This window comes from Eptesicus fuscus, chromosome 6 (genome assembly GCF_027574615.1).
Source record: "Eptesicus fuscus isolate TK198812 chromosome 6, DD_ASM_mEF_20220401, whole genome shotgun sequence".
In the NCBI taxonomy this organism is placed as follows: domain Eukaryota; kingdom Metazoa; phylum Chordata; class Mammalia; order Chiroptera; family Vespertilionidae; genus Eptesicus; species Eptesicus fuscus.
The window spans coordinates 12,917,501-12,941,619 of NC_072478.1; the positions used below are offsets into that span (position 1 = coordinate 12,917,501).

The 24,119-nt window shown below is 54.8% G+C and overlaps 1 protein-coding gene across 1 annotated transcript in view; it reads right to left on the reverse strand.

Moving 5' to 3' along the window:
• RHOBTB2 (Rho related BTB domain containing 2) overlaps nucleotides 1-14,536 on the reverse strand; it is a 20,548-nt gene extending 6,012 nt beyond the window's left edge. The window contains exons 1-7 of the mRNA XM_008151477.3: nucleotides 14,014-14,536; nucleotides 9,617-9,818; nucleotides 8,896-8,999; nucleotides 7,938-8,123; nucleotides 6,052-7,067; nucleotides 5,660-5,778; nucleotides 3,432-3,582 (exon numbers count right to left, since the gene is read on the reverse strand). Of these exons, the coding sequence (XP_008149699.1) occupies nucleotides 3,432-3,582; nucleotides 5,660-5,778; nucleotides 6,052-7,067; nucleotides 7,938-8,123; nucleotides 8,896-8,999; nucleotides 9,617-9,808 (1,768 nt within the window). The 5' untranslated portion in view covers nucleotides 9,809-9,818; nucleotides 14,014-14,536. The remainder of the gene's footprint in view (nucleotides 1-3,431; nucleotides 3,583-5,659; nucleotides 5,779-6,051; nucleotides 7,068-7,937; nucleotides 8,124-8,895; nucleotides 9,000-9,616; nucleotides 9,819-14,013) is intronic.
• Nucleotides 14,537-24,119: the final 9,583 nt, after the last annotated feature.

Genomic DNA, 24,119 nt, shown 5'->3' on the forward strand with positions numbered 1-24,119 from the left:
TGAATTATGCCACTGGTTAACCAAACAGTAGGTGAGGAGTTTTTCTCTTTTTAGAAATATTCCAACAGAGAAACAAAGGAGGAATGATTGAATTGGAGCACTACCATTTCACATCTAATAAATGAATGGGTCCAGGCAATGATACTCAACGACTGGTAACAGCACGACAAGAGAGAGAAGCACAGAAACAACCTATGAAGTTGTCTTACCCAAAGAAAACTGAATGTGAGTGTGATCTGGCCTCTATGTCTAATAACCAGTCTATGGGAAGAATGGTGCTACATAGAAATATAATCAACTAAAAATCTAAATTTTCTAGATCTGTGGGTGTTTTCCAACAAATAGTTGCAAGGGGAAATGTTTCTCTTTCTCTCTCTTTTTTTTATCCTCATCTGAGGATATGTTTTTGTTGATTTTAGAGAGAAAGGAAGGGAGAGGGAGAAAGAGAGAAACATCAATAGGTTGCCTCCCATATGCACCCTGACCGGGGAAGGAACCTGCAACCTGAGTACGTGCCCTCACTGGAAATCGAACCTGTGGCACGGGATGATGCTCCAACCAACTAAGCCACACTGGCCAAGGCAGGAAAAAAATTTTTTTAATGAACAAGGTACCTATAGATGAAGAAAAACTTTAAAAGTATATAAAAAATAAAACCATGCTATAGTGATTAAGGATGTACACTTGGATGATAAAACTATGAAGACCAAGGAAGTGAGGCCATAAAAAGCACCTCCCAAAAGAGTAATAGGCAAAGAGGTAACTCCTGGAGAGGAGGGAAGGCTGGAAGCTTCTAGCTCCTGATATGGGTCATTATAATAATTCATTAACCCTTTGCACTCACTTGCTTTTTTCTCGAGCTGCTACCGATGCCAACCGTGTCGAGTCACACTCGACATCCGAGTGCAAAAGGTTAAGCTGAACATATGTGTATTTGTGTTATCTATAATGATAAAAGGGTAATATGCTAATTAGACAGGACATCTTCCAGACATCATTCCAGACATCCTTCCTGACGAAGCCGGGGCCGGAGGGAAGCCAGCCGGGGTCCTGGGTGCCGTAAGGAAGCTGTTGCCAGCAGCCAGAGAAAGGAAGGCCTACTCTTGCATGAATTTTTGTGCATTGGGCCTCTAGTATTTAATAAAAATGTTTTAAGTTTGAATTTATAACTTCAGAGAAAGCATATCTCACAAAACATAAAGCATCACCAACTATACCACACCTAGCATTTTCTGCTGATCCTTGACAAGGTATACACAATACATTTTTGTACATGATTTCTAGCGTGCATAGACCATTTATTTCATGGGAAAAGTCATTCAAGATTATTTTCTATGAGCCTTTTCATGCATCACTGCCATTTAACATTTTTAATGGCTCCCTCGTGAAAATTACCCATGTGTGCTTAACCAGTAGTGTCTATTTACCTTGTCTCTGATTGCCCGCCATGATGAAACAAACTTACAGAAGCATCTTTATATACTTTTTTCCTTTGAGTCATTTCTCTGGAGAGAGTCTTTCTAAAGTTGAATTACTTGCCCGGCTGGTGTGGCTCGGTGGTTGAGCGTTGACCTATGAACCAGGAGGTCATGGGTCTATTCATGGTCAGGGCACATGCCTGGGTTGCAGGCTCGGTCCCCAGGAAGGGGTGTGCAGGAGGCAGCTCATCAATGATTCTCTCTCGTCATTGATGTTTCTATCTCTCTCTCCCTCTCCCTTCCTCTCTGAAATCAATAAAAATACTAAATAAATAAATAAAATAAAGTTGACTTACTTGGCCCAAGGATGTGGACAGCCTATGTGCTCTGGGAAGACAGCACCACTTTTCGTGGGCAGCGCGGACGCCATGCTGCTACAGCGGTGATCTTCAGAAGCCTCCCTCTTGCTCCCTGCCCTTATGCCCTCTGTGTCCCCAGCTGGGGCCCCTGGACGCCCTCTGCAGGCTCAGCCCTAACCATTCCGGTTCTGATCAATGATTTCTGCCGTCTTCCTATGACCAAGCCCTACCTTATGACCATTTCTCATCATAAGATTGATGCTTCCCTCATATCTGAGCCCCAGATTTGATCATCTGCCCAGGGCCCCAGCAGCTCCGACACTGGGGCCTTCCCTGAACCTCGACCCAATGTCAGAGGCCCTGCTCCCTGCCCGCCCGCCGACCAGCCAAGAATAAAACCCCGATATCAACACCGGTCTAGGTACCAACGCCAACACCAACACCACACAGATTCCAATCCAACATCACGAGGCGCTGTCTGTCTGCCTGCACGGCTGGCCCCGACTCGCATGGTCTGCCACTTGGCTTCCCTCTCGCCTCAGTCCCTGGTCCCCTTGAGGACCCTCTAAGGCTGGTGCCTTCCAAAAGCTGAGCTCCAGCCCTGGCCGGGTGGCTCTGTTGGTTGGAGTGTCTTCCCATACACCAAAAGGTTGCAAGTTTGATACCCGGTCAGGGCACATACTTGGAGTGTGGGTTTGATCCACAGTTAGGGAGAATATGGGAGGCAACCGATTGATATTTCTCTCTCTCTTTAAAATCAGTAAAAAAAAAAAAAAAAAATTCTTGGGTGAGGATTAAACAATAATAAATAAACAAACAAACAAATAAACCAATAAAATAAAAGCTGAGCTCCAGCTCTCAGAATCTTTTCAGTGAATTAGGAGTGCCAGGTCAATGCTTATTGTCTGTTTTTGGAAGAAGAAAGAGAAAATAAAGGTGGAAGAGAAAAGGAGGAGGAAGAGAAAAGAGAGAAGAAGAAAAAAGGGAGAAGAAGAGAAAGGAAAGAATACAGAATAAACCAGGGGTCCTCAAACTTTTTAAACAGGGGGCCAGTTCACTGTCCCTCAGACTGTTGGAGAGCCGGACTATAGTTTAAAAAAAAACTATGAACAAATTCCTATGCACACTGCACATATCTTATTTTGAAGTAAAAAAAACAAAACGGCAAAAACACCCGCATGTGGCCCGCGGGCCGTAGTTTGAGGACGCCTGGAATAAACCAAGCAGATTTACGTGACCAAATGAGACAAAGGAGAGGGAGGAGCAAAGGGTGGAACCGTGGAGTCCTATTCTCTCTGACCCCTCAGGCTTGCCTGAGGGAGCCACGCTGAGCGGGGCATCAGGCATTGGCATCTACTGGAGACCGTTTTGTTGGGCGGGAATCGCCTTTGGATACGACCTACCGGTGACTCCATCGAGCATCTTTCACACACACACTTGTTCACATCTGTGTCCTCGTCCAACCCCCCACACACGTCAACATGCTTCCTTTAGGTAAGCGGGTCCCGCGGTGCTAGGCTAGCGGTGTATCCCCGAGGAGGAGACAGGCGAGAGAGGCCAGCACTGCTGGAGGGTGCCCTGCCTTTCCCCCCCCCCCCAGGGAGCCTTCCCCCCCCCCCCCCCCCCCAGGGAGGTCTGTGCACTCGTCAGTCACCTGTGAGGGCAACCAGGTGCGGCAGGCAGAGGCGGTTGGCCAGGATGATGAGCTTCATGTCGTCCAGGTCGGGGCTGGAGGTGAACATGCCGGTGTACAGGTACTCCAGCACCGCCCGCATGCAGCTCCTGCTCGTGTGCGGAAACACTACCTGGGCCGGGGGAAGCAGCCGCAGTGAGGTGAGGTCGGCGTCAGGAAGAGTCACTCAGTTCTGAGAAACTCAGAAGACCCCGCCCCACACGGCCAGTCTCCCCCTGTGCAGCCCCTGAACCTGCTGAGGAGCCCCCAAAGGCCTGTCTCCCAGGGAGACAACCTGTGCTCAGGCCATCTGCTGGCCGCACCAGGGAGCAGGGCTCTAACAGCTTTTAAAAGGGCCTGGTTCTCACTGGCACCCTCCCAAAGCATCCTGGCTTAGAGGCTGCAGGAAGCAGTCCTCAGGTCACCTACACCCACACCCCGGCTCCTCCCAGCCCTGCAGGCAGCAGAGCAAGTGGGGTGTGGACAAGCTGGCCAACATCAGCTGGCTTCTCGAAGCTGCTACCTTGGGCTCCGGGATCTGCTCGGAGCAGCGCTGCTGCAGCAACTGCTTTCTCTTGAGACGAGTCTCAGGCTGTGCTGGGAGCTGGGAACCGGCTAGAGCTTTGCAGCTGCTTCTATGGTAACTGAGAAGTGCTCAGGGCTGGCTGGCCCTGGGGCTTCAGAGTCCCTAGTCTCTCACTTAGCAACTCCCAACCCCACGCCCGCTTCAAGGATCAGAGAGACCCACTCAAATCTCAACCTCAGCTTAGCTTCTCTCCCGAAAGGACTTCCTTCCCGGAAATCCTAGGAAGTTCCCCCTCCGTGTGGCAGGGACTGTGCTGCATTGCTCTCAGTCCGGTTTGCCCTCCAGGTACTTGGCGAGCACTCTCTAAGGGGCAGCGCTGGCTGAGGGGGCGCCTGGCCGAAGCAGAGACCCAGTCCCTGCACTCAAGACATCCCAGGCCAGTTGGGAAACCGTGTGTGCACACTCAGCACTTTTAAGCAGCTGCACAGAGTAGCACTTTGTTAACTGCAAGGCTGCGTTAATGAATAATTAATGTAATAGAAGTTCGGGGAAGATGGAGAACACCGAGGCCACGGCCTAGGCTACTCTGCTGAGCTGGGAGAATGCAAAGAACAGACTCGAGAGAGGGTCTCTAAGGACACACTGATAGGCCCCTTCCAACTCTGCTGACACTCTCGGTCCTAAGGTGAGCTGGAGTGGCCGCGATCAAAGGGAAAGGGGACCATGTGAAGCCTTTTTTATTTCCTGTATTTTGATGCTGTGGCACCTGGAGCCTTGCTGAGCTGGAGGGCCTGCCCTGCCCAGGGCTAGCCAGCTCCTACAGACAGTAAGGGAATCCGTTTTGAATGCAAACCAACCAATCCAGAATCCCCAATCCCCACCATCTCCCCACCACCTCCTTGATCAGCTCACACTCCTAGCCACTATCCACCTGCCCTAATCGCCCCAGAGCCAGGCACCAGAAGACTAGGACAGCCCCTATGCCCCGGAGCCTGCTACATTAACCAAGCCAGCTCATCGGAGAGCTTACCCTGCCTCTCCCTCTCCCTCCTTCCCAGGAAACCACAATAAAGGCCATTGCCCACAGCTCCCCTTGCTCTCTGTCTCCTGACCAACCACGGTGCCTCCACATGTGCTCCATCGCCCCCCCCGCCCACGTGCGTGCGTTCTCTGATTAGATCTGTGCGTGTAAAAATGTATCTTCTCAATGGCAGTCTCGACCTGATCTGTTATGTTCACCATGCCTCAATGAATAAAACTTACATTTGAAAACAGTGATGGGGTCGGCTGGGGACACACTGAACTTTTTTTCTAGTTGTTTCATATGCGTCAGGGAGAAAGCAAGGTACACTGTGGAGTCAGAGGTTCTGCGTTCAGGTTCTAACCTCTCCTTTCTACTTAGACAACTTTGCACGAGTCGTTAACTTCTGGGGCCCTCACTTCCCTTCTGTATAAAGTGGGAATGCGGAGCCATGTACAAGAGGCATGGGTGAGGCAATTTGAGATAATGTACTGAAAGTGCTTTCTAAACTACAAAGTCAAGATGTTACTATAATTCCATCCTGACATATTGTAAGTCCTTGGCTATGGGCACCACCTCATAAAAGTCCCTCAGGCCCATCACACAGTGAATGCTGAGGAAAGCACCACGAAATGGCTCATCTCAGATGCCAAGAAGCCTTACCTCCCTGGTGGAACTCTCCACAAACGGCCCCCCGAACATGGCAGCCATCCAGTCACAGCTGGAAATCAACAGGGGCTTGTGGGCGCTGATGGTGCCGTCATCCAGGATGAAGGTCACGTCTGCCCAGGAGGAGACGAAGCATCACGTGAGGATGCGGTGAAAGAATGTGGGACAACCCACCCCGAGGGTCAACCCTGCCCCCCCGACCACACGCCTCCTTCTGAAGCCACAGCTGGGACGCGCCACGTGGCCACACGCCCAGGCTCCAGGCAGAGCCAGCGCCTCGCAGGGCATCCGCAGCTGAGTGCCCACCGGAGCCCGGGCTCCTCGGAAGGCTACTGGGAGGGCACCCCTCTGCCTTCTGCCTGCGAGTTCCTCAGCGCATTCCCTACCTGAGAAGGTGCCCTTGGCCAAGCACTCCTTCACCCGGTTGGTGCGGCGGACGTGGAAGGCCTTGGTGATCTCCTGGTTCATGAAGGCCTCGTTGTTGAGAATGTTGGCCACCATCATGCGCAGATCAAAGACCTCCAGCAGCTCGGCGATGTGGGCGATGTGCATGAGGTCCCGCTCCTTCTCGTCCAGCTCCCCCGTGTACAGGTACTTGAGAACAGCCCGGAAAGGCCCCGGCTGGATGGAACTGTCCATTTTGACCACCACCATCAGTCTGGATTTGTAGGTCAGGGGGTCTTCTGCCATCTCCTCCTGGATGCTCAAAAAAGCTCGGCTCCAGGAAGACAGCACGCGGCCTCTCCCAGGCAGGTACCCTGTTCCGTTGCCCCGTAAGATGCCGTCGCTGGTTGAGGCCCGGAGCCCAGCGGGACCCGAGCCCGCACCGTCCTCCACGCTCTCGCACACGTCAAAGCTGGCAGCCCGGAGCAGGAAGTCCCGGCCGTGGTGGTGGTGATGGTGGTGGTGTGGATCAGGGTGAGCCCGGTGGTCCTCTGGGCGGGGGCCCCCTGGCCCCGAGGGGCCCCCCAGCTCCCCGTCACTCAGGTCCATGAGGAACAGGTCGTAGAACTTGGAGGAGGACGTGGAGAGGTAGATCTTGTGGGCAAAGATGCGCACCCGCTCCTGCAGCACCAGAATGACGTCCGCACACAGCGGGTCCTCCAGGAGGTGGGCGGGGCACTCCTCACTGCTGGAGGGGGGGTCGGGCACCACGATGATGGGGGGAGGGGGCTTGGGGGGCAGGAAGGGGGCCTGCAGCAGAGGCCGCTGCACGTTGCGGAGGTGGGACTTCCAGAACTGCAGGTGGCGGCGGGAGATGAGGGCCGCGCGGATGGCGTTGTCGAAGACGTCCTTGATGCCGAACTGGGCCACCACGCTGGTCTCATAGTAGGGGATGCCCAGCTCCTTGGCCACCTCCCTCCCCTTCTCGGGGGGAAGAATCTCATTGGGCTTGATGGGCCTGGACATTCAAGAGGGTAAAGCAAAGTCATGTTGGGGAGGATGGCGGACAGGGAGAGGCAGGTCCCTAGGGCCTGCCTGTTCTTCACCAGGATTGGCAGGGGGGCGGGGGAGGGGAGAGAGCCTCTCCCTTGCCTCATCCCTGCCCTGCTCAGTCCTAATGAATCTCTGCCCTTTCTCCTTTGTCTGACCAAATCCTGCCGGTCCTCAAGGCCTACCTCCAGGTCCCTCTTTTCCAGCACCTGTCAGGCCCCGGTGATGTCCCGCTCAGAGTAGTGTTAGCACTACCTCTCCCTCTGGCAGTCAGCATGCAATTTTCCACACTGGCTTTTAACGTGTTCTCATATTAACACATTGCAGACCAGTAGTTTCATTGCTAGCTTTACCCAGTGGCCAGGTGTCTATTGAATGGGTACAAAGAATGTTTTACATAAATGTTAAAGTCATGCTTTAAAATTAAATACCCACTGAATTTTGAAATTATTTATTACATGTTCTTACAAGCTAATATCTTTTTAAAGAAGTCTCGTGATTGGCCACAAGCCTTAGAACAGAAAACACGAGAATTCTCGTGATCCGTCCACAATGTGTTAAGTCCATCTCCCAGCAAGATAAGCTCCTTTCACGAAAAAACCGCTTCTCTCCTTCTCTCCTCATAGTGTGTAAGAGATGAACGGTTAGACGAGTGAATGAATAGACGGGTGGAGTGAATGAAAGACAGAGCACTCTTGGCTCCCTACGCGGACTTGCTTCAAACGAAGGGAGAGATGTAAGGCTAAGTGGATTCCCTCGGGGCTCCGCAGGGAGCCATGGAGACCCCCCCCTCGCTCTGTCTTCCTCATTGCCCCCTCCCAGGCACCAGCACCCCTACCTAGCCAAGGGGCGCCTGGCCCTGTTGACAGCCTCCAGGTCGGCGTAGCGCAGGTCCAGCTGGCAGCCCACCAAGATGACAGGTGCCCGGGGGCAGAAGTGCTTGATCTCTGGGTACCACATGGTCTTGACATGGTGAAGGGAATTAGGGTTGGCAATGGAGAAGCACAGAACCACCACGTCGGACCTGGGGGTGGGAGAGTGAGGCTTGGGGCAGAGAAAGCTGGCAGAGTCCCTGCCCCTGGAACCAGGGAGAACAGGCACGCCCACCCCAGCCCTACACGGCAGTCCCCCATCTGTCATGTGACCTGTGCACACGATCTTACCTAAAATGTATAATAATAGTACCTCTAATTTATGTAGCTCTAATTAAGTGTTTTAGAGCTTTCGTTTTGACCTACTGGCTCTCTTTTTCTCTAGAGACTGAGAAAAATCGTCTCCGAACAGCTCCCCTAATTGCCCCAAGTCACAGAGCTAGTCGGCAGCGGGGCCGGGACTGAAACCAGGCCTCCTGACTTCACACCCGCTCCTCGCACCTCCCGCTGCTCCCCGTGAGGACCCGCCAGGCCTGTCTGTGCTACTCCTTCCTCCCAGTTTGATTACACTGAGTGGCCAGATTATTATGATCTCTGAACGCATAATAATCTGGCCACTCAGTGTATCTATATATATATATAGAGGCCCAGTGCATGAATTCGTGCATGGGTGGGGTCCGGCCAGCCTGGCCAGGGGGAGGGGACATGGGCAGTTGGTTGGCCTGCCTGCTGGCCGAACTCCTGGTCGAGGGGACAATTTGCATATTAGCCTTTTATTATATAGGATATACACTGAGTGGCCAGATTATTATGCGTTCAGAGATCATAATAATCTGGCCACTCAGTGTATCTCAGAGCTGCTCTGCTTTGGGGGAAGGGGGGAAGCCCGCCCCCGGGCCCCCTCAGGCAGCAGAGGCCTCCTACCTCCCATACGCGAAGCGGCGGTCTTTGTGGTGGTCTCCAAAGGTGTCCCAGAGGCGCAGGGAGACGCTGACGTCGTCTACCACATCTCGGGAGCGTTCCAGAACCTGTGGGGGAGGGAGAGTGTGATGGGCATCAAAGGCAGGAGTTCTTGGGGCCCGTGTGTCAGCTCAGGGTGGTGCCAGCTCACCCCGGAGGGTCCCGGGCAGCTTGGGGGGTGAAGGGCAGAGTGAGCACCGCCCCATGTGCCCCACACAACCTTTCTATCCAGGTGCCTTCTCTACAGACTCAGTAACAAGGGCACCCTCCATGCCGCCCAGGAGGAAAGAGAGTCTAAGCGGGCAGAGGGTCATGGGGGTTCCCAGCGCCACCTGCAGATCACCTGTCTACCAGCCTCTGACCTTTTGGAATCAGCCAGCACTTTCCTTCTCTCGGTTCTCATCCCTGCAAACCCCACCCCACCCCACCCCCTAAGGCTCCCCCTTCCTGGGGCTGGGATTGCACCAGAGGCTGTGCCCAGGCATCAGGTCAGCCATGCTAAACACAAATGGTGGAGGGCCACCCACACTGGGGTAGGCTCCCCTCAGCCCTCCGTCCAGGGCTCCTTCCTCTTCAGCTGCCCCACCCTACCTACCCCACGGGGCTTCCGTGAGCTCAGCACAGGCCAGGGCTGGAGACGCCGAGCAGTGGCTTGGGAAGAAGCCCGGAGGCCTTGCAGCCTTACCTCCTGGCACACCCGATACTGGTCGATGGCCCAAACCGTGGGCACATGGGTGGCAAGCAGCTGGTACTGGGTGAGGGTGGCATTGCAGGCCCGGGCGCAGATGAGCCTGGTCTTGCCCACGGCGTTGTCCCCCACCACCACGCACTTGATGGTCTCTACGTTTGGCCTTTCATAATCCATGTCAGAATCCATTAATTGGGACCTGGGGGAGAGGGGAGAAGGGGTCAAGACGGCTTCGCACACCAGTTCCCACGGGGCCGGGGCCAGCAGCCCTCCTCGGCCGGGCCGCCCCTCTTCCAGCCGCTGAGCCGAGAGGAGGAAGGAGCGGACAGCTTTCTGGGCAGCAGAGCCCACTCAGCCCGAGAGGAGCCTTTCCACCGGAGGAGCCACGTGTCTCCCTCTGGTGGCCGCCATCCTCCCCCCGGGCTTCTCGATGGGGGCGGCCGGGAGAGAACCCAGGTGGAGCAGTCCCGGCTCCCGCAGAGGGAGGAGAGCCTGCCGGGGAAGCTCACTCATCGTCCACGCTCCTCGGCCAGCAGAGCACCAAACAGCTGAGGGAAGCGGAGTCAGGGCCAGGGCCCACCCCTTCCCAGCACGCCCCAGGGCAGGGCCACTTTAAAATTTAATGGGCTTGTCAGAGCGGGAGGCCGCTCCCCTGGCCTCCACCTTCGCCTCTCTCCTTCTCCGGTTGTGGATTTCCAAGCCCCCAGCTCCCTTTATGGCGGTGCCAGAGCTTCCCTCCCAACCTGTCTGGGTGGGAGGCTTCTGGATGCACCTGAGCAGCCCACGGGCCTCCCGTCCCTCCTGTGGGTCTATCACGTGGCCTGCGTGGCTGGCTCACTCAGCGGCAGGCCCAGTTTCGAGATGGAGGTAATGGGTAACCATGGGCCAATGACGATACACTCCATCCCCTATCCAGGCCTGCCCTGCAAACATCCTCCAGCCAGCCTCCGAAAGAGCAAGCTACACCCCCTTTTGCACCTCCCATTCCTAGGGAGAGAGGTTCTCAGACTAGGGCCCCCCCCACACCCACACACACACACACCAACAGACACCTGACAGTCCTAGAAGGAGACTCCCTAAATTGGCTGCAAGGGCTATGGGGCTGCTGGGTGGAGGGAGCACAGGGTCAGAAACGGGCCTGGGTTTCCGGGCAAATGCTCGCTTCAGTTTCCTCCTGTGTTGGGCGGAGAGGACGAGGTGTGTCCACCCTCAGAAGGGGATGGCTCAAATGAACAAACAGAAGGACCCCTGTAATCCACATGTCATGTCAGGGTTTAAATAGCTGTCACCAGGAGGGGCCCTCAGCTTGAGGGGGCTTTCGCTGGCAGCCTCCCGGCCGGCACCAGCCTCTCAGAAGCTGGGGCAAAGCAGGCATCATTCGGAGGCGTGACTACCAGGCCTTTGTTTGGTCAGTGTGGTTGGTCTGCCCCTGCTCACACGCCCTGTGTGAATGAAACCCGCTGGGGGCTGGAGCAACTTGGAGAAACCCTTCCGAGCTCAGAGGAGTCTGGAGGCCGTCCAGGTGCCCTCACTGCTGAGCCACCCAGTCCGAGCGCCAGGCCACCAGCAGCCGCCCAAGAGTGCCATTCCTGCCCAGGAGTGCCATTCCTGCCGGGCTGTAACTGGATGCCAGCATGCAGGAATGCGGAGTCAAAATATCCAAGTAACGATGGCAACTGGGGTTTGCGCAAGTGGATGCATCTCAGCGACCTAAGCAAAAAGTGCAGCAAGGACTTCTCAATGAGACACGTGCCTCCTCCTTGGAATTTTACAGCATCTGGACCCGGAACAGCAAGGGTCTCCATGAGGCCCCACCCCAATTTCCAGAGTCACTGCATCATTCCTCTCCCTTCTCCACCCAACCCTCTCCTTCCCCAGGGGGCAACCTTTATTGTAACCACCACGCGGCCTCCTCCCTGCTCTCCCTCCCTCCTGAGCAGAGGACCAGGAGCCCTGCTTTGACCGCTCCTGGACTCACGCAGGCAGCTGGGAGGCTGTGCTGGCGCTGGGAGGAATCATCTGGGTTGTGGTTTCTGTTTTATCAATTGAAGAACAAAACAGTTATAACCCCAAATACAAACATAGACACAGCTGTAGGAGAGAAAGAAAAACATACTAGCCAGGAGAACTTCTTTCTCCAATTTAGATGCTAGCGCGGGCGGGGGGACAGGGGTTGTGAGGAGGCACGGAGAAGGAGGGTCAGTTCTTAAGTCCAGGAGCATCCTGATGGCAGGGAAGATGCCGGAACAGCAGAGCAGTGCTGGTCCAAGATCAGCAAGTTTACGATAAAGCACTCATGGCTTCCTAAGGAGGTGGTGCTGATGCTGTGGCTACCAGCTCGCACCCCCACAGTCATCTTCCCGCTTCTTGTCCAAACTTTATATTCATCCCCTCAAGCCCTGGTTTCCCTTTTCAGACCGCCCTGACCAGGAAGAGCCTCACCATTTGTGACGGAAAAGGAGTGTGCTCTTTACAGAAATGGAACTGCGAGTCAGAAACACTGGAGTTCAAATTGCCTTATGCGTACGGGGTCACGTAGGGACAGCCACCCGAGGAGGAGAGCGACGCGCGCTGCGCTGTGGGTTTAGACACCAGACCTCGCTGGTTGCTGCTCAGACTGGACGGCCCCTCTCCATCCCTTCCTTCCCCTGCTCCTTTGCTTCCTCCCTATTTTCATCATTCTCACCCCCTCCACCCCTGTCCCAACTGCCTGACTGGTAAACTTCTTTGTCATATCTAGGAAAGGGCAAATCCCTTCACTTCTCTGGGTGTCAGTCTGCCCTTCTGGAAAATGGGTATGAGGGCTTTGGACGAAAGTCTCCTGAGTCTTGGTGAATTTGTGCCAGGAGAGGCTGGGCCGAACGAAGGTCCTTGCCTTCTTATGTAATGTGGGATTATATAATGCTAGATTACATATCTATATGTGTAATTATAATCGCACTTTAAGATACAGCCTGGCCCAATCGAGCCAGCAGAACTCTTAGTTTCATCGGGCCTGTCTTAAACAAAGATCCTGCTGCACTGCAGCTAGCCTGCCACCAGCATCAATGTAACTTTGGCCCTAAAGTATTGCTACTTTACTGTATCATTGATGATGGGTGACGATATAACCCACTCAATGAGCTTCTCATCTTCCCATTTCCTTCTGGCACTCTCTCCTTCGATGACTCTTGACTTTTCTGCACAATTGCCTCATCCCCATGCCTTCCGAGAATCCTGAATAACCTCCGTGAACGACAGCTTCCATGCCACCCTGGCCTGGCATCACAACACACAATTCCCTCCTCTCTCAGTGATCCCAGAGTCACCTAGATGCTCCCTCCGCACCCGGTCCCATGATCCCTGTTCCCTTTCCAGAAACAGCCTCTTGCCCACTGCTCTCCCAGCTCTTTGTACTCGGGGCAGACCGAAAGGCAAGGTGCGCTCAGATTACCTACAACCCTCACTGGCTCCCAATCCCACCCCCACACCCCTACCTACAAACACACTTTGCAGAGCCCGGAGAAGCCCCCCTTTCCCTTCCACAGCTGATGGGAGGCTTGCTCATCTGTGGCTGCCCTAGTCTGGTTGTCAAGGAAACTACAGAATCTCCCTGGGAGCCTGGCTTGTCTCCTAGCAACCAATATCCCACACCTCGCATCTTACCAAATGGGTAAGGGAGGAATATCCTAAAAATGAAGGTAAAGATAAAAGAGGATGGATGGGAGGGATGGACTGGGGAGAGATGAGCAGAGAGGGTGGCCTTCAAATTAAAGGAGGCTCCGACCAGAGCCTCTGACATTGTAATAGGAAGGAAAACAGAGAGATGAGTCCCCCGGAAGATCCAGTGGTCAGGAAGGCCCAAAGGGATCTTGAATGACCATCTTAACAAAAACGCAAGCCTAACACAGACCAAGCCTTCTCAGACACCTACGACCAGTGCTGGAGATTTCTCCCAGTAGTTTGCCAGAACTCGGATGCACAGACTGCAATGTGCTGGGTTGAAAAAATATATACATATCTGGAACGACAAGCAAAGCACCCAAATTCCATTGGTTTTTAACGGAAACATGTCCACCACTCTGGACCTTTTTTTCCTGACACACACACACACACACACACACACACACACACACACAAATAAAAATAAAAAATTTAAAGAGGGAAGGGGGACGGGCCTCCACACACCAAGGCAATCAAGTCATCTTCCTTTCCCCCAGAAAAACCCGGAAAAGATCAGTCCCTTGCCGCCTGAGACCCCAGCAGCTGCAACTATAGCCCAGGGGAGAGTGGGAGCCGCCGAGGGGAAGTCAAGAGGGGCGCAGACAGGGCCCGGAGGGCGCAGGAGGGCGCAGCGGCGCGTTCCCAGAAGCTGTTTGCAACCCGGCCAAAATAGAAATTAATCATTTACTTACACCACTACATGTGACGGGGTGATTTCTAGTGTAAGGAACACATCGCTTCCTGCTAAGCACGCTCATTTTAGTGAAATGTCTGGGTCACTCCGCGCGTGCAAGTTAGGACGATGCCGGCGCCGCCGAGCTGCTGCTGCTGCTGGAGCTGCTGCTGCTGCTGCTGCTACAGGCCCGGGCCCTGGCGCGTCAGATCAGAAACTCCGCCCGAGCAGCCGGGGCCGGACGGCGGGCCGGGAGCGGCCGCGCGCGCGCCACTGCAGCCATCGCCTCTTCCGGATCAGCATCTCCCCGCGCCCCGGGCGCCCAAAGTCATGGAGCCGCGCCGGAGCCGGGCTGCGCGCGGCCGCTCCGACCTCGGGCGGCCGGGCCGCACCTCCGCCGCGGGTCCTCGGGCTGCGCAGGCTGGAAGCGGCGCGCAGGAGCGGAGATGGGGCGAGGCCGCCGCTGCTCCGCCCCGCCCGCTCCGAAGGCGCGGCCGCCTGGACGCCTAGCGCGGCAGTCCCCGAGACCGCTGGCGACCTCCTTCTTTCATTCACAAAAAAAAGGAAAAGGGAAAAAAGAGAGAGAGAGACTCGGGAGAAAAAAAAAACGGGGAGGGGAGTGATGAATTGCACCAGAAGGCTGGGTGACAGACTCCGCCCACCACAGCGCGCCGTTGGTGGAAAGGGATTGGGGGGCGGGGAAGGGGCGGGGAAAGAAGGGGATTGGGAGCCCCGGCGGCCCCGCCCACAGCGCCGTTCCCTCCGTCCCTCCCTCCCTCCCTCCCTCCGTCCCTTTATTTCTCCTCTGGGAGTGGCAGGGAGCAGGCAGCCTTGGCTTGCTCCCAGTGCCAGGTTGCGTCCCTCTACCTGGTGAGGCAAAACCACTCTGGACTCCCAAGGGATTTGCCCCTTTCCCTCCGGGAAGCTGAGAAAGAATTCCAGGAGCCATCCTAGCGAGTCCTGAAGAGATGCGAATTAGAGGAGGAGAACTCGACATTTTCCCCCTGTCCTTTAAACCCAGCCCTCCACTGCCTGCCCACGAGGCGAGGGAGACAGCGCTTCTGCCGATGTGGGCATTTTCCTGGAGCCGAGTGTCTTCTCTCCATCACCACCCCTGCAGCGGCAGCCTGGGCCTCGGACTGGGTGGGTCCCAGTGCCACCTGCACCTGTTTCCCCCCTAAGCCGTCTCCCCCTCACTCTCCTCCAGCAGTTTCCACTTCCATCCTACCCCCATACTATTGCCGCCTGGAGTTCACAGTATCTTTGACCTCTGAAAAAAATACCCCGAAGACACTAGTCCTGGAGATGGTACCTAAGACACCTCTGGGCTCTCTGTATCAAAGTACTCCTCTGTAAAACGGAGATAGCATCTGTGATATGAGTGGTTCTCAAAGGAAGTTTCCATGTTCAAGGCTAGTTTGCCTATAATGATGTTGACTGCTAGTAATTACAGTAGTTAGCTCAGTCTGGTTTTATCCGTCTTGACGTTTACCTCTGGATACTTTTTAAAGCCCAGAGTGGCATGCCTTTCACTTACCCCCCTCCATCACACCTCCAACTTGTGCTCCAAAAATGCAAATCCACTCTAATACTAGTTTATGCAAAATATGATTAGGAAGAGAAATCCATTGCCGCCCCCCCCCCCTCAAAAAAGCCAAATTTAAAAATGAGTTTTGCACCGTCTGAAGCATGTTCCCCCATGGGTATCATTGGAAGTTGCCCATCAAGGTGTTCGTGATAAACATGCTTCCCCTGCCTCCTTTGGAATCTACCTGGAGCTGAAGAAGAGGCTGAGGATGAGCGACGGCGAGCTACCTCACACTTCTTTCTAGCTTGGACTCACTTTCCATAAGACAGAAAATAGTGTCTTGAATACATGCTTAGGAGAGAAACAACCACATACAGGTGTGTTCTTCCCACTTGTTCGGTGTTGAAAAGCCTCAAGCCATCATCCCTGGGTGCTAGAAGTCACTTCTTGGTGGTACCACGTGTGAGTGTGTGTGTGTGGGGGGGAGAGGGGGTTGCCAGAGCATCTTCCACCAACACCCTGTTCCCCTCACCAGCTCCAGAGTGCCAGCCTATTGCCTTCACCTTTCACAGGTCCAGGCAGCAGGCACAGCCCCGGACAGCACAGAGCAGGAACACAGATGCCCTCTTCCCAAAGCCATGGGGCTGCTGGGCCTGCAGCTATGGAGCCAGGAACCGCTCCCTCCTTGTAGAAAAAGCCACAGTGCTCAACCAGGCTGGACTGTGGGGGTTCAGAGGGTTAAGTTTGGCTGAGTGAAATTGCACCCCCTGCCCACGCTCTGTAAACTGTCTTGGGCAGAGCCAGGTGCTCTGCTGGGGAGCGGGGGAGTCACCTTGATTCCCAGCCCTGCTTTCTGCCCACAATCCCCTTTCAGTTTTTCTTCAAAACGAAGTCCTTCCGGACTACATCACCTCTCAGGCATTCCCAGTCACAGCCCCACTCAGCCCTCTCCCAGCGTCACAGTCCCTCCAAGTCCCCTCCTCCCCAAAAACCAATTCTCTCCCTCCACCCCAGGACCCTCCAGTCTTTTTCACTGTTGAATCATCACATCCATGGCCCACCCTGGTCTGTCTGGGGGCCTCTGCACACCTCCCTCGGGCCAGTCTACGAAGACCCCGCCTGGCGTTTCTCACTCCCAGCTCAGTGACTGGGCTCTCCAGACACCAGCTCCCAGCATTTTCCTCACACCAGGGCGATGGAAGATTCTAGATGCGAGGGGCATATCACCAGCTAGCTCCAGCCCTCAGCCTCTGCCTCATTTGTGGCTGATGCCAGGTCTCCCAACCCAGCCCTGGCCTTCAACTAACTCACCCCTCCTACCTATTTAAGACAGACTCGGAACCTTGGCTTCCGGGCCAAGAGTCTGCCTACCACATTTGCTCCATCTTTGCCCAGCCCTCCAATGCCGGAATCCTGGAAAACAAGGACATTCCCCGAGGCTGGGCCCCTCACCAGCAACCAAGGAGTTATCAGAGCCCTGTCCCAGTCCCCAGCTCCCAGCCTTCAGCAGTGGCTCATGGCACAGGGAGCTCCCTCCCTCCCTCCCCCATCCCACCCCATCCCACCTCAGCTGCAGAGTCCATTTTCCTTGCTTCGGGTTCCTTCTCAAGTCAGGCCTGGTGGGAGGCTTTTTCAGAGTCTCCTGGCCTCTTTCTCTGCCTGCTCTCATCTTCTGTTATGCATGCACGCACACCCCCACACACACCAGCCTCCTTGCCCATTTCTTTGCAGCGCTTCAGAACCAGCTGTTGATTCTCCCACTAGCTAGCTGTCCTTCCCCTGGTGGGCCTGGGCAATGCTCTGCCATGGCCTGGCTTACTCACCCCAGGGTGGGCACGGGGCGGGGGGGGCAATGTGTGGCTGCAGCTTGGGGGCTACTGGCAGCCTAGAAGCAGGAGTCCAGTCTCCCACCTCCCCTCCATCTCTTTCCTCACCAAAGCCCTCTTGTGATGCCTCCTTCCCATGAACCTGTCCCCACATTTGCTTCATCTTTGTCCAGCCCTCCAATGCCAGATAGCTAGGTCACCACCTATCTCTATCCCTGTAACCACCCTCCTCAGGACATCACGTGGCTGCCATCTTCCTGAAGCTGGAGGCCCAGTCTGGGGAAAGAACTCTCCATCCTGGTTCTCAGAAAGGCGCCCACACCGCAGGCTCTCAGCACCAAGCCCTCCTGTCCCCGTGTCGCTGCAGATCCTTCCCCAGGGCCAAGCTCCCTGTGCCCCCCTCCAACCTGCCTGTTCCATTTGCTTCACAGGCAGCTCCAGCCCTTCACCTATTTGCAGGCTCTTAACCTCTTTTCTCTCCACTCCTCTCCAGGACGAAGCCTACCTCACGAGCTTTGTGATGTGAGCTCTATCCCCGCCCCCAGTGTGCAGAGTCTGGGGCATGTGGCATTGTCGCCCTGTGCTTGGGGCAAAGTTCAGAACCAGCTGAGAGCAAAAGCAGACGCATCTCCACATGCTGAGACCCAGCAGGAGGAAGGCATCAAATCACAGGCTGGGAGTCTCTCCGCCCCCAGGCCCAGGGCTCAGGGGCACGGCCAGGTCTCCGCAAGGGGATGGGACCCTCCTGGGCCTTTGCTCCAACAGTTCCCTCCACCTGAACACTCTTCAGCTTCCCACCTCCTGAGCCTGGATAATGCTTAGTCATCCTTCAAGTCTCAGCCGAGATGTCACTTCCTCTAGAAAGCCTGCTATGAATACCCCCTATAAAGTCTGGGTTCCCTGCTCTTTCTCTGTGCTCCCCTAATAATACCAGTCTCACTACCGTATCACCCTCCTCTAGGGTCTTCCCCTCCCCCTCAGTACTGAGAACTCTTCAGGAAAGAACTATGCTTATTCAAAAGAGTATCCTTCAGGCTGACCTGGCAGCAAGCACTCAGTAGGTGCTCAGTAAACGCCTGATGGCTGAATGAATGAGGTGGGAAAACTTGATGGGGAGGGAGATCACACTACCCAGTGGCTACTCACATGCTGTCCAGAGAGGTCTTCCACAGACTATACTGGCCTTTTCTTCGGGTTGTCATTGCTCTGTGCTCCCTCTAGGCTCCTAGTTGGGCTGGGCTGAAGGGGATGGGACAGGGCAGGGGAAGACAGTGGGAGGAGGAATGAGCTCCCTGTGAGTTACCCAAAGAGGCACAACCAGGTTCGTCAGCGCAAATGGAGGGTCTTCCTCAGAGCAAGAGCATGGCTCCTGCTGTCCAGGCCCAGTGGGCTGAGACACTCACCTGGGGCCAAGAAAAGGTCACCCAGGGGGTCAAGGGCTAATTGAGGGACAAGAACTGAGATCATGGTCCATGCCATGCTGTGGGGCATTTACATATTCTGAACTGGCTTGGTAATTTGGAAAGAGTGGTCCAATGTCCACCAGGAGGCCTGGATTCTGTCCTCATGCAGCTGTGTGATGTCAGACAATTCCCTCTCCTCTCTGGGCCTCAACTTTCTCTTGTACAAGGTGACCTCCAAGATTCATTCCAGCACTGACACCCAATATAGCTTCCTAGCATGGGAGCCCTGTATTTTATCAGCCATCCTTTTCATTAGAGCAGCTCCTGACCCAGATTGGGACTCAGCAAAATATCAGCTGATGGCTACCAAGGCTGAGAAGGGAAGAAGGAAGCATTGGGGGGAGGAGGGATGGACAGAAAGAGAATCTGATTCTGCAATCATCCCTACTTTCAGCTTCCTTAAATGGTCACTCACAATATTGGGACTAGTTCAAGCCAAAGAAAATTCTAGAATTTCAGGAAATATAAGGAATAATCAAGGATAGGCTTGGAGAGGCTAGCCTGACACCTCTGGGGCAGTTGGCACTGGGTTGTTAAAGGGTGATGGAAGGGCATCTCTGTTACAACCCCCAAGGTACAGGATGATGACAAGACAGAAGAAAGCCAAGGGAACAATGAGCCCCGAAATGTGGGCAATAGCAGCCCTTCTAGTCTCTACGCCACAAGGAATTGGCTGTGCGATGTTGGGCCACAAACCTTGCCTCTCTGATCTTCCATTGGGGATAACAATGTTACTTGCCTAAAGCCAGGGGGTGGCTAAATGGCCTTCTCATGGCACCTTCCAGGGCTGAGATCAGAGACGGTGCGATCCTTCTAACTCTCCCTTTGCTCCTGCCTGCTTCTCCCCGCACAGACCCATGCTTAGCACCCCCTGTATAAAGCGGGCCCCATCCCCATTTGTGTCTATGCCACCTGGGCTGCCTATGGGGAGCAGATGGCACAGAAGACATGGGCAAAACTGGGGTGGGAATTTCTGAGTGTCTAACTAAGCGGGGTTGGAAAATCTATGCCGACGTTGGCGCTGGTGCCCAGGAGATCTCCTGAAAAGGTAAACAAACAGGGTGAGGCAGTAAAAGGAACACAAGCGAGAATCCTGCTTGGGATCCTCAAAGCCCAGCCGGCCCCTTGCAGACTTCCTGCGGCCACACTGTGGGCTGGCAAGGCTGCTCAAGGCAGGAAGTGAAGAGTCCACTCCCAATCTGGTCTGGCCAGAGCCTCCACTGGTAGACATATGAGCGTGCAGGCCCCTCTGCCCACTCACCCACGATCCTCTACCCTGGCCTTGCCTCCCGGGAGCCACAGCTGGCTGAGGCCTTCGTATACTCCATATACTGCAGCTTTGAAGCAGAAAAACAGGAGCGCTTGGTTTAAGTCTTTACAGAGCTGAAATGCCACCATCACTAATGCCATGGGGGAACACATGGCCCACCCAGTCTCCTGGGATGTGGATTTCTTAGGACAGGACAGTTTGGAAACCATCACCAGGGAGGCCTTCAGCAGAAAGAAGCTAGATGGTGTTCCTACTTCTGCCTTCTTTTATAAGCAGAAAAGTCACAAGAGGGGGGCAAAAATGCACCCCCAGCCACAGTGTGTCCAGGACTAAACCTTCACTTTACGCAAGCTGCAGACCGAGCGGGCAGGCTGTTCCTGGAGCCATGCAGAGCGGCGAGGAGGAGCTCTGAGGAGGCTGATCACCCCAAAATAGACTTGTGTTTTTTTTTCTTCACAACTTTTTCATGAGGCATTGGCATCTTGCGGCATGGAAAAAAAATAGCCTGAACTGTCAACAAATAAAGATTATAAAAAGCCCCAACTGTTTCCCCGTGAGTTTCCATGTGGCCGTGGTGCTCTAGAGGGGGCTGGGGGGAGGGTGGGGGAGGGGGCAGAGGAGATGTGTGTCCAGGAGTCCCCAGTCTCCTCTCTTCTGACCCACTCTGCCCCTTGGAAGCCGGTTCCCCTGCAACTCACAGGGCTAACGACCAATGCTAGGGGTGGGAAGGTCTATGTTGCCCCTCAGAGGTGGCTGGCTGAGTGTGGATTGCTGATTACTGCTTCAGGATGAGGAATGTGTGGCACAGAATGGGCCGTCTTAAAAACACGTCCAGTGGCAATGAGGCTGCTTTAAATAAGGCTGCCCCACTGCGTGGACACGGCTTGTTTAGTAAATACTTAGAGGGCGCAGTGCTCTTGTCAAGGTCAGCTTACCCTGAACTTGAGCCTCCCCTTGGGCATTGCTGTGCGTCAGTAATTAGAGCTGAGTTGGGGGTTGCAGCTGCTTTTGATCCAGATTAAAGGCTTTTGTGGGTGATTCCAAGAAGGGACCTGGTTCTCACCTGCACCCTGACTTCCCCTTGCGGGGCTCCAGGCCAGACCCATCCCTGCACCCTTGGCCCCAGCCCCGGAAGGTACTGGGACTCCAAAAACACAAGAAAGAGAAAGTAAAAGATGCTGGAGTGGAGTCTGGAACTGGGTTCCTGGCCCCTCGGGGTCCTCAGTAAAGTCAGGAGGTTGACCTGGAGGACATCTGAGGAGCCTCTGGCCCTGACTTTTATAACCAGAGGAGAAGAACGCCCCCCAGCTCCCCAGACTGTGCTCCCCACAAAGTCTGGGATCCGTCAGGGACCCACTCCACCCACCTTTACAGGCCCCCTTTCTTGTCTCCTTTCCTCCTCGCCTCTCCTTCTCCCTTCTTTGTCTCTCCAAGTCTCTCCTCTCCCTTCCCTTCCCTCCCAGGCAGAGATTTCTATAAAAGCATGTGGCTCTGGCTTGGTCATAGAGAGGAGGATGGCAAGCAGGCAGACAGCCAGAACGCTGGGGGCGCTGATGCGCGTTAGGCAACCCTAGACGGGCAGGCGGTCGGAGAAGGCTGACCAGACGTTTCCTTAGGTGGTGGCAGAGGAGAGGGACCAATAGGGCAACTGCATTGTCTCTGGCTTCTCTGTCTGAAAGCTCTCTCAGGCTTCTGCCAGCGACCCCAGGAAAACTGCAGCCCTTCCCAGGGACATGGCTGAGAAGAGGGAAGGGCTGTGCAGAGGGCCCAATGTCCCTGGTCCCAGCCGAAGCTTGCTCTGCAGCGCATGGCCATTCGCAGTTTCCCGGGCCCCGGGGCAAGGCATGAAGCGAGTTGGGGAGAAGCCGGGCAGACCAGACCCCAGGGAGCCGCCACAGGGACACAGAGGGCAAGGGAGCTGGTGCGCAGAGTTGGAAGCTTCCGAGGAACAGGTCAGCCCATTCCACCGCCCGTGGCGCAGGTCCCTGGGCGGAGTGGCGGGGGTGGCGGGTTGCTGCTACCCAGCTTCTTGGAAACACAGTCCAGGGTTCCACCAAGGCCTCAACTTAGTGTGGGAGCCTGGGCTAAGACGGGCTCGGAAAGTTCCTGGTCACCCTACCTTTCTCCCAACCTACCCTTTCCTTCTTCCTAGGGGGCGCCCGAGAGCTCTCTGGGAGCCTGAGCAGTGGGTGGAGTCTTGTGCTTCTGCTGAAGGCCTACCTGGTGGTGGTTTCCAAAGTGTCCTGTCCAGGAGACTCTTGTGCTGTCAGCTCCATTCGCCACAGGGAAGCCACGGGGCGGCCGAGCGGCTCCACGGCCCTGAGCTTACAGGGCTCCAGCCGCCATTTACACGTGCATCGCCGAGGACCTGGGCCAAGGTACGTGGAGGTTTCAGTCCAATTTTGTTCCTCCTTCTAGTCAGACCTGGCCAAGCACTGTCAGGTTGTCAGTCCTGACCGCACTCTGCTCCTGGGCCTGCCGTGAGTGCAGCGGGCAGAGGGGACGTGGCCCACTGACAGCCCTGCCAGGCGACCCAAGTCAGATCACTTGTCCTGGGTCTCTGGGAAAAAATGAGACTTGTTTGCTCATTCATTCATTTATCTTTCCTTCCCTTTATCACATGCCTGTTAACACATTGCAGACGGATCACGAGAATTCTCGCTTCATATTACACAGTGTTTTACAAAGTATCATACTTTAAAAAGATATTAGCTTGTAAGAACATCTCTATATATAAAACCCTAATATGCAAATAGAACGAACCACCGGACAACCAGTAGCTATGATGTGTGCTGACCACCAAGGGGCACACGCAGAACATGGTGAGCTTTGGCAGCAGGCCACAGAGCACGGAATATGGCGGGCATTGGCCGCTGTGCTAGGATGGTGGAGCAGGTGAGCGGGGGCACCAGACCAAGGTGGGGTGCCAGTCGCTGTCATTGGGGCTCGCCTCTGGTGGTGACTGAAAATTCTTTGCTCCCACACGCCGTGGTCCCACCTGGCACTTGCACCAGCTGCCAGTGCCGACCCCGCTCGCACCTGCTGCTGGCGCTGGCCCCAATGGCTCCGTGCCTTCACGGGTGCAAGCAGGGCCTGTGCCATCAGTGCGTGGGAGCAGCGGAGGCAGGAGCAGGGCTGCTGGCAGACAGGAGACCGGAGGCCGCGGCGGGAGGGACCGGGCGGGGGCGTGGAGGATGGGCTGAGACCCATCGCTGTGCCCACCACAACCTCGTGGCCCACAGTTCCTTTCAAGGTGCATGAATTTGTGCACTGGGCCTCTAGGGTAATAAATAACTTCAAAATGCAATGGGTATTTAATTTTAAAGCATGCCTTTAACATTTACGTAAAACGTTTTTTGTGCTTGTTCAATAGAAACTTATCTGGCCACTGGGTAGAGCTAGCAATAAAACTACTGGTCCGCCATGTGTTAAGTTCCACCTCATGCCAGACACTGTGCTAGAGACCAGTCATCAAGGAGCTTAAGTTGAATAATAATGATGATGATTATGATTATTAGAATAATCATTATTATTTATGGAGAGTTTATTGCATGCCCAGTATTGGACGATACATACCACTGCATTTAAACTTCCTGACAATCCTATGCTGAGGTACTATCCCCACTTGGTAGATGAGGACATTGAAGCTTCAAGAAGCGCTGTGAGTCACCAGGCTTGCAAAGTGGGCAGCCACACAGCCAGGTTCCAACCTGGCAGCTGGCTCAGAGCCGCTCAGAGGAAACTGATGCGCCTGATTTTGAAGCATTAACGTGTTGCTCATAATTCATAGAAAAACAGCCCTCCCTCCTTACAGATGAGAAGCCTGAGGCCCAGAGCAGAAAACAGCCAGGCAGAGTCACACAGGAAGTGTGGGCTCGGTCAGGCCCAGTGCCTAGGCCCCCGTGCCAGACTTTCTCTCTGGGTTTCAGTTTTCTCATGCGTGAAACCAGCAGGTTCTGTGGGACGATCCCCCACAGTTTTGAAATTCTGACGGTGTGATGCTGTCATCTGATGTCATAGTCTGCCTTCAGGGAGGGT